The sequence below is a fragment of the Lactuca saligna genome, chromosome 8 (genome assembly GCF_052625555.1).
Source record: "Lactuca saligna cultivar CGN05327 chromosome 8, ASM5262555v1, whole genome shotgun sequence".
NCBI classification, from domain to species: domain Eukaryota; kingdom Viridiplantae; phylum Streptophyta; class Magnoliopsida; order Asterales; family Asteraceae; genus Lactuca; species Lactuca saligna.
In genome coordinates, this window is record NC_136424.1 from 34,202,603 (window position 1) to 34,217,554 (window position 14,952).

Here is a 14,952-nt window from a genome sequence, read left to right on the forward strand (position 1 = left end):
TGGATGTAGTGAAGGACTATGATTGTGAGATCATTTATCACCCGGGAAAGGCCTTACGTGGTTGCCAATACTCTCAGTCGCAAGGAGGTTGCTGCCACAATCAGGGATTTGTGTTTGAGGATGAACGTGATTACCCTACTCTTACAGCATGTTCGAGAGGCTTACGTTGAGGCCATGAAGGAAGAGCACCAAAAGAGTGAGCACATAGTAGACCAGGTGGCTTCCTTTGATTATGATAGTCGAGACTTATTAACCCTTAATCGAAGGGTGTGGGTTCCATATTGGGGTGGTACTTAAAATGAAAAAAAATTAATTCAGCAGGTTTGCAACATACTTCATACAGCACAGAGTCGACAAAATAGCTACGCAGATAAAAGTTGGTCAGACTTAGAGTTTCAGGTTGGGGATATGGTACTCCTGAAGAGATCACCTTGGAAAGGTGTCATTCGATTCAGTAAGCAGGGGTAAGCTAGGCCCTAGGTATATTGGTCCTTTCATGGTGTTAGCCCGGGTAGGAAGGGTTGCCTATCATTTGGATCTGTCGGAGGAGCTCAATCAGCTCCATAGCACTTTTCAAGTCTCTTGGCTTCGGAAGTGTTTGGTTGATGATTCCACAATGGTTCTATTGGAGGAGATTCAGGTGGATGATTGCCTGAATTATATAGAGAGACCAGTGGCGGTCCTTGACAAGAGGACAGACTCTACGAAACAAGGTTGTGGAACTCATGAAGGAGCAGTGGCAGCACTGAAAGGGTTCTGAATGGATGTGGGAGCCCGAGGACAAGATAAGTGAGCATTACTTAGAGTTATTAGAGGCAGCAGACTTCAAGGACGAAGTATAATTCAAGTGGTGGAGAATTGTAACACTCGATTCAAGGTATTTTTTCATTTTGACCCTTGGTGTGTAATTAGTTTGCAAATTTGGTCCTTAAGGGCATTATCATAATTTCTGGGAAGGGAGAGCATACACCGGACGTACCTCTTGTATGCAGGGTTTACGTAATCAAGGTACAAACCCTAATTTTAGGGTTTGGACTTTATTTAAACAGCCTTATGCACAAAGTTTCCTCCTTACCAGCCTCCTTAGCTTCTTTTGAGTCCCATTTTGAAACCCTAACCCATTCCAAGAGAGATTTGAAATTTGTGTGTGTTTGGTGTATCTCCAAGAGGATGAAGCTTGGTTGAGGAACATTGCTCAAGGATAAAGGTATAAAGCTTTGACCTTGCTCATTATATGCTTAGATCTATATCTAGTAGAGTTATGGTTACTTTTTGGTCCTATGAATGAGATCTAGTGGGAATTTACCACTCAAAAAGTTATAAGTTGCTCCTCTTGATGTTTCTGAGATCCCTAGTTCATAAAGTTAGCATCTTGATGGCTGAGGATCAAACATGCATGAGTATATGTCCATTTGGTGAAAGTAGGATGCTAAATCTAAGGTTTGAGTCCATTTGAGCCATGCAAAGGCACTAGGTTAATGACATTATGTAACGACCCAAAATACGACCCAAAAATTTTGTTTTAATATTACTAAAAATCGCAACATCAACTATTAGATAATAAAACCATGAATCGTATGTCTCAAAAAGCCATAGCAAATGTATCAATTCAAAACTGAAGTTAATATAATATCAAAATATCTAAATAAAACTCTTAGGAATAAACTGGAACTGTGGTGTGTGCCATGCCATCAATCCGAGCTCTTCCCCTTGCCTGCGGAAGTACCTAAAACCAAAACTGATACTGTAAGCACAAAGTTTAGTGAGCTCCCCCAAACTACCACATACCATACAATAACATATAAAGCACATACTGGGCCTTGCCCATTGCATCGGACTGAAATCCGAACTAACTGGGGCCTTGCCCCTGCATCGGACCAAAGTCCAAAAACTGCATCGGACCGAAGTCCGGACTAACTAGGGCCTTGCCCCCTGCATCGGACCGATGTCCAGCTAACTGCATCAGACCGAAGTCCGGACTAAATGGGGTCTTGCCCCCTGCATCAGACCGAAGTCCGTCTAACTGCATCGGACTGAAGTCCGGACTAACTGGTTGAACTTGGCATAGCATAATCATAACTACTAGCATAAACACATATACTGCATACTGGATAGGACCGAAGTCCAGAACACATAACACAAAAACATGCTTGAATCAGAAAGACATCAAGAACACTAAACTACTGCATCGGACCGAAGTCCGGAAACTACTGCTAACTAGACGGGTCAGCATTGTGGTTGTAGACTCGTTCCTACTTGGAGGAAAACTCACTTGAACTGCTGAACTTGGTTGATAACCCTCCGGCTGCTAACCGACAACTCTCTGAAATGTTGCTCCTCTAGCTCCCTGAGCAACCAATACTAATAACAACACTTAGACTAAATTGTCCTCCCGAGGGCAACTAAGTCAACTTTGGTCAAAGTCCTGGTCAAAGTTAACCTTCCTGATTGACTCTACTCGCCGAGTCAACCCGTTGACTCGTCGAGTTCTTATACTCAAAAAACTCCCATAATACGACTCAACTCGCCGAGTCGCCCCAGGACTCATCGATTTGAATGATCTCAGAATTCTATCTTGACCAACTCACTGAGTTGCCAACCAACTAACAGATCCGAAGCTTAACCAAAAGAGGTTGGGGTTCTACGATCTGACTCACCGAGTCCAAGGCAATCTTCAACAAAATCGCCGAGTTGTTCTTCCAACTTGTCGAGTTCCTGCCCATCTTCATACAACTCGCCGAGTCCACCCATGTGACTCGCTAAGTCGCTTCAGTTCTTAATCCATACAGTGGCTTTTCGAGCCATGCAGGGGCTCCAAACTGTAGATCCATTCTTCTAAGGCCCACCCTTCACGTAAAGTTGCAAACTTTATGTGAAACCAAGGAGCTATAGGCTTAAAACACTCTAGGGCTAGGGTTTAATACAAACATGCTTCACCAACACACCAAGGGCTGATACTTTACGGGTTTTTGGAGCAAGGCAAACCTAGATCTGAAGTATCACCCTTAGATCTGGACTTCTAACTCGAAATGACTCCTTAACATGCCAAAATGGCCCCAAAACATCATCCAAGAAAGATATAGAAGCAACAAAGGCAAAGTGACAGATTGTTACCTTCAAACTGATGCTCATAACCAAAGAATTGAATCCTCCGGCTCCTTAGTGGTCAAATCCTCCAAATCTTTCTCTTGTAAAAGCCCTAATCTCACTTTCCTCTCTTCTTACTCAAATTAGGGTTTGGAATCGCTTAAAGAAGCTTCTGGCCGACAAGGGGGGGGGGGGGGGTTGAGGAGAGGACATATGGTCCTTTAAATAGGGTGCAAACCCTAAGATTAGGGCTTTTATCGTCCAGACCAGACTCGCCGATTCCACTCGCCGACTCGCCGAGTCGGTCACGTATTCTATAACCTGGATCCAGTTCTAACTCGGCGAGTAAGTATACCTACTCTTCGAGTCCCTTCTTCAATCTACACTTTAAGCTCTTAACTCCAACTTTTGAAATTTGGGATGTTACACATTATGGATTAAGACATTGCCCAAGGCTTGGATCTGGAATTTTGACGTTTGGTCTTAGCATTAAGTGCTTAATGGGAAAAATGAATTAATGGGGGCGTACGCAAGTGTACCTGTCTAGATCCCTGACTCCGTGTAGCAACCTAGTACGTTGGGTGTACTAGGGGTCATTATTGGGTGACAAGTCTTTCTGAAAATGACTTTTGGGTCGCCATTAGACTTTAGTATTTTGGGCCCTTGTTGGACCACATGTCTTTCTAAAATTAGGCCAATGTTAGACCTTGGGTCTTCATGGATTTGGGCCTTGATTATCTTCTAGGAATTGGGTCATTATTGGGCTTTTTGTGCTATTGAGTTTGGGCCATGGCTATTAGGCCATTTGAGGGAGGGGTAAAATGGTCTTCTACCCTGGGAGTTAGGACTAATTGATTAAAGTCTCAATTATGGTTTATGATCCAATTATTATCTAGGGTTTTATTGATTGGTTAGTGTGGAGATTCTTCGGTTTAGCAGCCCGAGCATCTATTTGATTGTCATCAGACTAAGGTGAGTTTGCTAACTATACTGTAGGACATTAGGGATTGTATGTGCTTGTAGTCTTTGTGACTCCTACTATATGTGTTGTATGCATGTGTGCCTGTTTGCTATATATGTGGGGTGAACTAGATCCGGGGGTGAAATAGACCCGATATAGCCTTGTGCTGACATATAAGTTGAAATAGACTCGGGGGTGAAATAGACCTAGTACAACCTTGCGTTGACGTATATGTATGGTGTGCAGTATTTTGGGAAAATCATTAAGCTTTGTGCTTATGGTTTTCAATTTATGTTTTAGATGCTTCCGATTCGAAGGGGAAGGGCTCGGGATGATCACATTGCACACACCATGATTTTCCGCTTTATTGACTCTGATGTACTTTTGGGATGTTTATGGATACTCTTTGAATACTTTATGGTTTTGAAAAACATGTGTGGTTGATGGTTTATTTAATATAAAAACAAAAATTTTAGGTTCTGAGTTTTGGGACGTTACATTAGCACAAAACAGGACCTCCTTAACCCAAAAACACAATAACATGTCGACATATGCAATAATAATCTATAACCAGCAAGTACAGGTAATCATACAGATATACGAATCTAACATATAACCAATAAGCACCGGTAATCATATAGATCTACCAATCTAACATATACCCAACATAAAATCATCCTATATACCAGGATACATAACCTAGTGGGTTGGTGTTGGTGCCTTCGACCCACAAGTATTGTGAGGAAAACTCACCTCAATGTCCGAAAGGTATTTGAACTGAACGTTGCTCCAAATAAGTGCTCTACAGGTCACCTATACCACAAACAAGGACCAAGCGTTAGCCTACTACTCAAATCACTCTATTTGACCCAAATTCAAACTTGGTCAATGGTAAAAGTTAACGGTCAACGGTCAAATCTACACTCAAAAGTCACATAGCCAGTCATGACCATCTAGTGGTCACGTTGTAACCTAATAAGACAACAATCGTGATTTTTCATTCTCATGTTGTGACCACAAATGTTTACGTTGTGAGAAGCGCTCTAAACAACTTGATGCAGTAAGCTCTTAATCCTTTTAGACAAAAAACAAAACTTCCAGAATGTCTTATCTACTTCAAAACATCATAAAAATCATGGCTTTTTGGACATTCATGTACAAGGCATGTCCCAAACACAATCTAGGGAACAAAAGGAAGAAATAGCATAAGGAGCTCATGCAAGAGTCTCAAACCTAACCATACTTCAGATCTAATACTTATTCCATCAAAGGGACACTAGAGATTCATAAAGTTGGCAACTTTATGGACCACAAACACAGTATCAATATAGACATGAAAGATAATGCATAAAAACCTAGATCTAAGCTTAATGACTAAAAAAGCATTGAACTTGGAAACTCAGAAGGTGTGAAGATGAATAATGGTGAGGCTTGAATGCTGAGATGGTGAACTAGATTATCTTCCTCCTCTTCTTATTTGCTAAAATCACCACAAAAGAACTCAAAATCAACTATGTGGTGCTAGGGTTTCAAGGGAGAGTATTACGAGGTGATGGAGGCTGAGGGTGGGCTAACCTTAGGCTTCTCTTCTTTTAAATACGGGGAAACCCCCGAAGATTAGGGTTTGCTTCTCATCCAGGTCTCACGTCGTGACCCATAAAGGATCACATTGTGAGTCTCAAGATGATGCACGTTTTGAGATGCCACATCATGTCGTAACATACAAGTGCTCACGACGTGACCTAGGTTTGAGCCAAAAAAGTATTTAATAACTTGAAAAAATGAGTACCTGATTGAGTGTTACATTATCCTGATGAATTTTTGCACTTCCAACGATGAGACTATGCCGACGACATTTTACCAACGATTTGTCGTCGGTATAGGCTATCCCGACGACTTGTCTTTATCATAGGGTTAAAAGAAATCATCGCCATAGGGCAGTTCTTGTAGTGTAATCTAATAAAATAGATGGGTTCAAGGGTCAACTTGGAAAATTATTTGTAAACCCAAACATAAACATATAATAAATGGGACGGTGGGTCAGAAAAACTCAACCCAAACCCGTTTATCTTTGTGTCGGGGGTTGTGTCGAGAATTGTCACCTTTAGCTTCAATATTGCACACCCTCAACTAGAAAATAGGCTCTAAATAAAGCCAAAACATTTAATGAGAAGCATCGAGTCAATGAATCTACAAGGGTGAGTTCATTGGAAAAAAAAACATACTCGAATTTCACTACAATGCTTGTCTTCCTTGCTAACTAGAGAACCTTATATAGGTAAAACATAAAACTGTCTTCTTTTATTGATTGATGTATAAATATTTCGTGTATTTGATTTCCGATTTAAGGTTATTGTTTGTTTATTTCTCCGGGTTCTAACTAGTGCCAAAGAGATCAATTCATGTCAATAATTTTGTTATCTAGGATGATTATGCTAATTTGTTGGTTACCCGTATAAAAGACCTGAATAAATGCCCAACAAATAAAATTTTCTAAACTAAAAAAAACAATATATCTATTTGTAAATTTTATTCATCTCTTGCATGAAAGACCCTAGATTTTATATAACTTCAGTAAGGATTTTTTTTTAGAAAATTACTTAATAGGATAACATAGTTTTCACTATGTATACATTTAGTCCTTATTTCTTTTGTGTGTGTAAAATAAGCCTTTTAAACTGTTGTTTTATACATATTTAGACCTTATGATCTACTTTAGGTGGTGAGGTTAAATTCTCAGTTTGTACACATTTAGTCATTAATGTTTTTTTTATTGCAAAATAAGTCTGTGTTGTTTTTGTACACATTCAGTTCTTATGTCCGATTTTCTTTAGGTTTTACTCAAATGACATCCTACGTCAGACAATCATTAATAAGATGTTCTCGCATATGGCTTGTCCGTCACTTATATTAGCAACCTAATTCATGTATCGATCAAATAATGTTGATGCCTTAGTTTTCTCTAAGAATAAAATATCTTCGACTTCAGTTTCATTTATCTTCGTAAGAGATAATGAGATTCTTTATGATTTCTTTCTCTCAACTCAAATTCGCACTTCTAAGACAAAGTAACACCATGAAAAAAAGTTTAGTGTCTTCCCTAATTCCTCTGTATGTCGATTTTGATCATTTTTCAGCAAATAGGTTTTTTGTTTATTTCAAAATGTTGTTTTTGTACACATTCAGTTCTTATGACCAATTTTCTTTAGGTTTTACCCAAATGACATCCTACGTCAGACAATCATTAACAAGATATTCTCATATATGGCTTGTACTTCACTTATATCAGTAACCTAATTCATGTATCGATCAAATAATGTTGATGCCTTAGTTTTCTCTAAGAATAAAATATCTTCAACTTCAGTTTCATTTATCTCCGTAAGAGATAATGAGATTCTTTATGATTTCTTTCTCTCAACTTAAATTCACACTTCTAAGACAAAGTAACACCATGAAAAAAAAAATTAGCGTCTTCCCTAATTCCTTGGTATGTCGATATGGATCATTTTTCAGCAAATAGGTTTGAAGATAAGCTTGCAACTGTTAAAGAGAAGGTTTCCTGTCTCAAACCACTTTGAATTCACAAAATACTAAAGCCCGAGAACGTTTAGGGTTTTGTCACGAGGATTAAGGAGGCACGTCGTGAACTTCTATTAATTTACTAATCACTAATAAATTAACAATTTGGATCCCCGATAAACTCTCATGTCAACAATTGCTTAAATTTTTCATTAAGTTTAATACATGACTTTGATATTAATATTAATATTACCAACTTATATAAACGTGGACATTATTTCCAACAATTCAAATCATCATGGATAATTTATTTTCTTCACCTGATGTAATGTAGTTTGTATTGATATTGTATGAAGTTGCATTGCCATTAAATATAGATGATATTGTCCAAAACAAAGACAAGAAACATATGATTCCACTTCACATACGAACCATATATGAGAACGTTTCATTTATTATTGTCTCATATAAGATATCATGTGAACAAAACAAAAAGAAACTTATTATAGGGACTAAATGTATAAAAAAAAACAATGACTTATTTTACAAAAAATAAATAAATAAATAAATAAATAAGTGTACAAACGAATTACTTAACATGAAGTAGTCGGTTGAACGTGAATAAAAACAATAAGTTCAAGGACTAATTTTAAAAACAAAAAGTAAGAATTCAAAATATATAGCAAATATTATGTTACCCTGTTAAGTTATTTTTTCTTCAAGAGAATTAGAAAAACATCACATAGGGCTTCTGCAATGACATAAGGCTTATGATTTCAAAATGATTTAAAGTTTACTTTTGTATCCATCTAATATGTACCCCATTTTCTCCATCTCTTTGTTATTTGTTAATGTGATTATTACATATACATACATACACCAAAGCATTCGACTTTCACTATTTTCTCTTACAAGGACATCATACTTTCAAAATGATATCCCGCTTTTCCCTTAGTTTTTGGTTAACATTGTTATCTTTAGGTAGCCTTTCTTAAGTAACAAGAACAAATGAAAGTTGGATGCTATGGTACTCAATAATAAAATTACATTGCTATTTTTTTTCTATTGGGTACATACCCAAAATAACTATTTTGTATGAATATGATCTATATATAAGGGGTTGTTTGATAAGCACTAAATGTTTCCATTAGATGAGCATTCAACGCGTTTGATATATTCTCTCAACAAATCAAAAGCCTCTCAACATTACCTTCTTAACCATTTAGATTCCAATCATGAAGCACTAAATGGTTCAATTTTATCAAACAGACCCTTAGAAAATATAAAAAGACCAATACTAATAAAAGGTTAGCAACCTTATTGTAATCTCAATAATCGCTCTCTTCTGAGCTATTTTCTTCCTTTTTTGACTTTATATTCTTCATATTACCTCTCATAATACCAGAAAGATCTTGAATCGAACAAGAACTACTTCTTTCCATCTTCTCTGCAAGTATCTCCACTTTCTCTGCAAACCCTAATCCAATAATTTTGTTCCTCAAAACCTCACAAGTAGAAGAATATGGTGGTATCCCCTCATCAACCATCATTTCAAAATATCTACACGCCTCTTCAACCATCCCTTTCTTCCTACAAAAACCATGAATCATAACAGCATACGTTGAAGCAGAAGGATGAAAACCATTTTTCTCCATTTTCTCCCATAAACTCGTGACCCTATCAAACCTCCCTACCCTAATCAACATTTTAAGCAACATATTATAGGTATGTCGATCTGGTTCACATGAATCTGTATCCATTCGTGATACCAATTTAGTAGCCATGTTTACCTCTAATCGATTGCAATGGAATGATAAGATCGCGTTGTAACTCCACACATCTGGTTTAACTTTTCTCTCGAGCATTTCATCTAACAGTTGGTATGCTTCTTCGATTTTATCGGATTTACAGAGTTTATTGATGATGGAGTTGTATGTGAAGACGTTAGGGATAAGATTGTACCTTTTCATCCTGTCAAGAACTCGAAAGGCTGAATGGATGTCGTTTGCATCACAAGCAGCATGGATGAAAATGGAGTAAGTGAAAGCATCTGGTTCGAGCCCTTTAGATCTCATATCTCGGAATAGCTTGTGAGCTTCATCGACGTTTCCTCCTTTACATAAGGACTCCAGAATGCTATTGTAAGCATGTACATCTACAGAGCATCCTCTCACAAGCATTTCATCGAACACCTTCTGTGCTTCACTTGCTTCTCCGATGTAGCCCCAACCGCGAACCAGAATACTGTAGGTTTTCACGGTGGGATTAAACCCATGCTTGATTTTATCGAAGAACGATTGAGCTTCCCTCACATGCTTCCTCTTGCAAAGCACATACAAAAGCTGGTCCAGATCATTGATACTCGGTTGTATCCCGTAATCGACCATGTTGTTAAAAGCTCTAATGGCGTCGGAAGGCAAATTAGCTTTACAATAAGCACTAAAAATCATCCAGAAGATTACAGAAGTGATTTCACAAGATTGAGATTGTTTCGTTTCTCCTAGGAAATCCCAAACCAATGGAAACTGTTTGCTTCTACCTAAAATATCAATGAGAATATGATAGCTATCTTTACTAGGTACAAAACCAGGCAAGTTTTTAGCCCAAAGGAAGAACCTGTGTGCAGAAACACCAAGATTGTTGCAACGTTTGAGTACTTGTTCGACCAAGTCGGTGGTTATCGCATCGGCAAAGGGAGTGAGGGCTGAAACGATATCGTGACGGGGGCTCCGGTAGTCACTGAGGATGCGAGAAATGTCGTTGATGAGTTCTGTTGAAGAGGAGGAAATGGTAGGTGACGCGGAAGAGAGAAGAGACTGCGACGAGAAGGGTGGGAACGGGTGGTGAAGGGAGGAGGGTGGATGTGAGATGAGTCGGAGATTGGCCGTCGGAGTTCCGGTGAATAGCCGGTATATGGTTTTGGTTCGCCGGGAGAGTAATCTAATAGCCATCTCCGACAAGAAGTTGAACGATCGTTTGAAGCCAAAGCATCACCTTTGCGTATCACTGGTTTCGACCTTGTTCGAATTCGAACTCGACATCAGTATACACTAAAATGACCAAATAAGGAGTCTTTGGGCCTGAGTCGTAATTTTTTTATTATTTATTGATTATTAATAATTATGGATAAATGAAAATCTTGTGGGGGCCTCCACAAATTTATATATTTTTACAAGAGTTTTTGAAATGAAGATGTAATTTCATTATAACGATCACTACAGATAATGTATTTATAAAACATATAGTAATAATTAACAAAGTTCAATAACAGAATTTTTTATTTGTCATGATTTATATTCCACTTTTCAAAGCCAAACAAAAATGTGCAAGATTCTAAGGAAAAACTGTAGCTGTATTTCCAAAGAGCATTCAAAGGGGGATAACTTATTGATACAAAGAACAGTTGCAAACGAAACTACTCATTTTAGCTCAAAAAGGAATTACTCGCTGTTTTTAATCCCAAAAGCAATGAAATTGACACCCACGTCATCACTAAGAGACCATTGACCAGTCAAAGGATTGTACGCAAAACCAGCCATCTCTTCAACCTACAAAAATGGAGTCAAATAGCAAAACAAAAATAATTACAACGTTTTTTTAAACTTAATCTATGTTGACCAGAGTCAATATGCATTTGCTTACAGAAATTGAAGCACGTTGCAATGTCATTACAAGTTCTTCAGGAGTTAAAAAACTCGACCACTCATGTGTACCCTTTGGAAGCTGTTTAAAAAATAAAAAAAAAAAGTTGTCACAAAAACTCTAAAATCTACAAGCAAAATATAACTTTAAAGAAAAGTCCGATATTATGTTGTAGATCAAGGTTTTTGATGAATCATATTCATTTTAGCAGTAAAAAAGTTCGAGTAAATTACATTTTTGGTCCCTGAGTATCGCTGACTATTTTCATTTTTGGTCCAAAAAAGTTTCCCTTGCAACTTTGGTCCCTATTCCAAATAAAATGATTATCTTTGACACGCACATAGAACAAAAAGTGTTACAAGAACCTCAAATAAGGACCAAAATTGCAAGAGAATTTTCTTTTGGGACCAAAAATATAATTCATTCAAAAAGTTATGATCATAATTCATACCCAATGCAGGATATATTCTGCTGCAACAATTGCAGTTGCATATGCTCTCATAGAACGGTTTATTGTTGAGATAACAGTAGCTCCATTAGACACTGTTAATGCTGACAAGGATTTGCAAAACTCAGCAGGATCTGCTACATGCTCGATTACCTTTAGAAAATCACAAAACACATATCTGTTAAATGTCTAATATGCCCTTCAATAATAACTTGATCAACATTTTGTAATTTAAGGGTAAATGATATGTACACCTCTAGAGCAATAACAGCATCAAACTTCTTTTGCTCTTCAACCAAATTTTCTGTTCACATAATTGTAAATTTGTAACACAAAAGAAACATTATAAAAATTAAATTTGTATTTATTTATGAAGGAGAAAAGTTAAATAAAGTATAGAAGATACCTGCAGTTGTGCACTGATATTCAATTGAGGAAGCTACAGGATCCAAATCCTAAAAAAGAAAGAAATACGAAGTTAAAGATACTTAAATTGTAAAATGGGTATGAATTATGATGTCAAGAAGGAAAGAACTCAAGAACAAAAGAAAAAAAAAATGTATAAAATTAAGAATTGAAAAAGAAATGAAAACAGTTTTTAATTAATCATACTGCATGAAGACGTGCAATCTTGATATTCTTATCCACAGCATCGATTCCTGTGACTGAAGCTCCCATACGAGCCAAAGGCTGACAAGAGTCGATAAAAATTTAAAAAATAAATTTATTTTAGTGTCTTATGTTAATTATTTGTCTATTTTCCATTAGATATGATATTAATTATACCTCAGATAAAATACCTCCTCCACAACCAACATCTACAAATTTTAGTCCTTCAAATGGCCTCACAGAAAATGGATCCTTTCTGTGAAAAAGTTAAAATTTTAATTAGTAAGTACAATGTGTTAAATGTACAAGATAATAGTTCTATTGATGTGGAAAATGTATTAAAAAGATACCAATATGAATTATCAATTGAAGGATATATGAAAAGATGATAATACCCAAAATGTCTGCAAAGTGTTGACCGAATAAAAGCTAGCCTTGTAGGATTCATGACATGCAATGGCTTAAAAGGCCCTTCAGCATCCCACCTGTTTATTGTATGATATCATTCATCAATAACAGAAGTAGATATTTAAATGAATTAAAAGAAAAAACAAAGAAAAGGAAATGAGCTTACCAACTTTCAGCTATAGCAGCAAATTTAGCTAGTTCAGTTTGGTTCAAAGAAGAAGTAGAAGCTGCATGCTGAGTAGTGGTTGCATAAGGTTTGTTGTGAAGAAGGGGCTGGAAAGCTGTAATAAGAGCTGAATGTTTGAAATAACTACTTGAATTATAGAAGGAATGACCATTGTGTCTGGATAAGTTTCTTAATCGGTATAGACTCCTTGAAAACATTGTCAGTGGAATAAGATGTCGTCTGCTTAATCTTCTTCAGTTTGATTCTTAATAAACAAGTGTTATCTCTGAACTGGTTTCTCTACCAGTTGCATACTGCAGGTCTTTTGAGATTGGTAAAAATGGAATCTGGTGATGATACTCCTTTCACTTGTGTTTTTCAAGCAGATTGATTTGCAAACTGCAATGCCAGCTTTTCATCAAACACTTGGTGTGCAAGAAAATACTACCAACCCAAAGAATACTATAACCAGAAGAAAGAATAGTAAGCATGCAAAAAGAATTCTTAAACGACCTTTGGAAGAATTAGCACTTAAACGAAAGAGAAATTGGATAATTAATCTCAGTGAGAAGTCGCTGAAAGTAACCGCAAACCAAAAGGGGTTTATAGATTAAGATGATGCCATCAGTCACAAACTTTATAGAGATATGCACTCAATGTAGACAAATGGAACGGGCGCTATGACTGATGATGAGTTCTAGGTTTATAGATCAATTTGACAAAGCTTTGATTAATTGAAGTTCGATTCGTTACTTTTAGTAGGGTTTAACACCATGAACACATAAAAGTCGAGATTTTTTACCTGATTTTACGCCAGAACCGTTTTATCTTCTCTGATAATTCACGAAATGACAAATTTTGAACTCGAAGATCCAACAAAGCGAGTTTAGGTGGTCTCAAGCGGTGGACGTTGTGGGCATGTGATGCAGTTAACGCAAAGAAGGAAGATACTCCCTCTTTGTTCATCGAAAAAATATAATTAAAAAAAATATTTTGAATATTTGTGTTTATTTGTCGATAAAGTTTATTTATTAGTATATATTTGTTATATTGATTTTATTCTATAGAGTTTTTAAGAGAAAAAAAAAACTAAAATCTAAACTATGACTGATCTTGATCTTGATATTAAGATTTAACATTCAAATAACATTCTGAAGCACACTAGATTTTCAGTGTATACACACTATGTCATGGATATGATGTTGATTTGTCACTGCAACAACTCTCATTTCAACCAAAGATGGTTTGGTGTAGCTTTTCAACCCCGCTCTCTCACTTTTTGTCTGCCACCTTATCGTCATGTTATTTTTCTTTCATTCGATCTTCACTTGTCTTACTAGTAGGATATGGTCACATAACACTAACCTCAAAATAAGCAACAATAGATATCGTATTGTATAAGATCAAGAAACATGTAAAAAGAGAGAAGAGATGTGGCAAAATAGTGTTGTGTGAGGAGGGTCACCACACCAACGCACACCAGGCGGTGTGTTGTTCACCGCACCACCGTAGTGACACCTTGACTCACTGTAGTGTGCGATATTGGTACTCCTATTGACCTTACAACAACAAGAAGTCCAACCTTCTTAACCCCAAGTTGAGCTTGTATAGATACCGGATTTAGTACCCGAAATACAACTGTCCAAACAACCCAAAGCTTCTAATAAAAAAGAAGCCAAAAAAGTGTCACATAAAGGTCCTAAGAATTGGTAGGAAGTCGAACAAGTCGCATTAGCACGTGCTTCAGTATCTACCTCCCAATTTAACATTACCATAAATGACCAAGCTTATAATTGTTTTTTAGAGCGTATTTTATAACATTTGTAACGTCCAAAAAATAAGACCAAAAATTTCGATTTTTGAATTAATAAAATCATTATCCAAAACATCATCATAAAAGCTATAGTAAATCAAAGTGTATCAATAACATCCAAGTACATCAGAGTAATATAAAAATATGAAACGATGTGGTGTGTCCACTGCAATCATCACGGCTCTTCCCCTTCGAACCAGAAGTACCTGAAACATAAACTGAAAACCATAAGCACAAAGCTTAGTGAGTTCCTTACAATACCGCATACCATACATATAAAACATATAATGGGCTCTGTC

At 36.8% G+C, this 14,952-nt stretch overlaps 2 protein-coding genes across 4 annotated transcripts; both read right to left on the reverse strand.

Moving 5' to 3' along the window:
* Positions 1-8,706: 8,706 nt before the first annotated feature.
* Positions 8,707-10,605, reverse strand: LOC145013098 (Pentatricopeptide repeat (PPR) superfamily protein). The gene has a single exon (XM_078971898.1). It carries the CDS (start codon positions 10,516-10,518, stop codon positions 8,896-8,898), a length of 1,623 nt encoding a protein of 540 aa, XP_078828024.1. The 5' UTR covers positions 10,519-10,605; the 3' UTR covers positions 8,707-8,895.
* A 227-nt stretch (positions 10,606-10,832) lies between these two features.
* On the reverse strand, positions 10,833-13,810 carry COQ3 (coenzyme Q 3). 3 transcript variants are annotated; one of them, XM_078966647.1, is made up of 11 exons: positions 13,643-13,810; positions 12,841-13,239; positions 12,662-12,751; positions 12,444-12,522; positions 12,270-12,347; positions 12,064-12,112; positions 11,912-11,961; positions 11,661-11,810; positions 11,443-11,514; positions 11,210-11,290; positions 10,833-11,115 (listed from the first exon to the last, which is right to left on the reverse strand). In XM_078966647.1, exons 2-11 carry the CDS (start codon positions 13,056-13,058, stop codon positions 11,008-11,010), a joined length of 975 nt encoding a protein of 324 aa, XP_078822773.1. In that variant the 5' UTR covers positions 13,059-13,239; positions 13,643-13,810; the 3' UTR covers positions 10,833-11,007. The 3 variants fall into 3 exon arrangements, with proteins under 3 accessions (XP_078822773.1, XP_078822774.1, XP_078822775.1); XM_078966648.1 differs by having other exon boundaries at positions 12,841-13,302; XM_078966649.1 differs by lacking the exon at positions 11,443-11,514 and having other exon boundaries at positions 13,643-13,807.
* Positions 13,811-14,952: the final 1,142 nt, after the last annotated feature.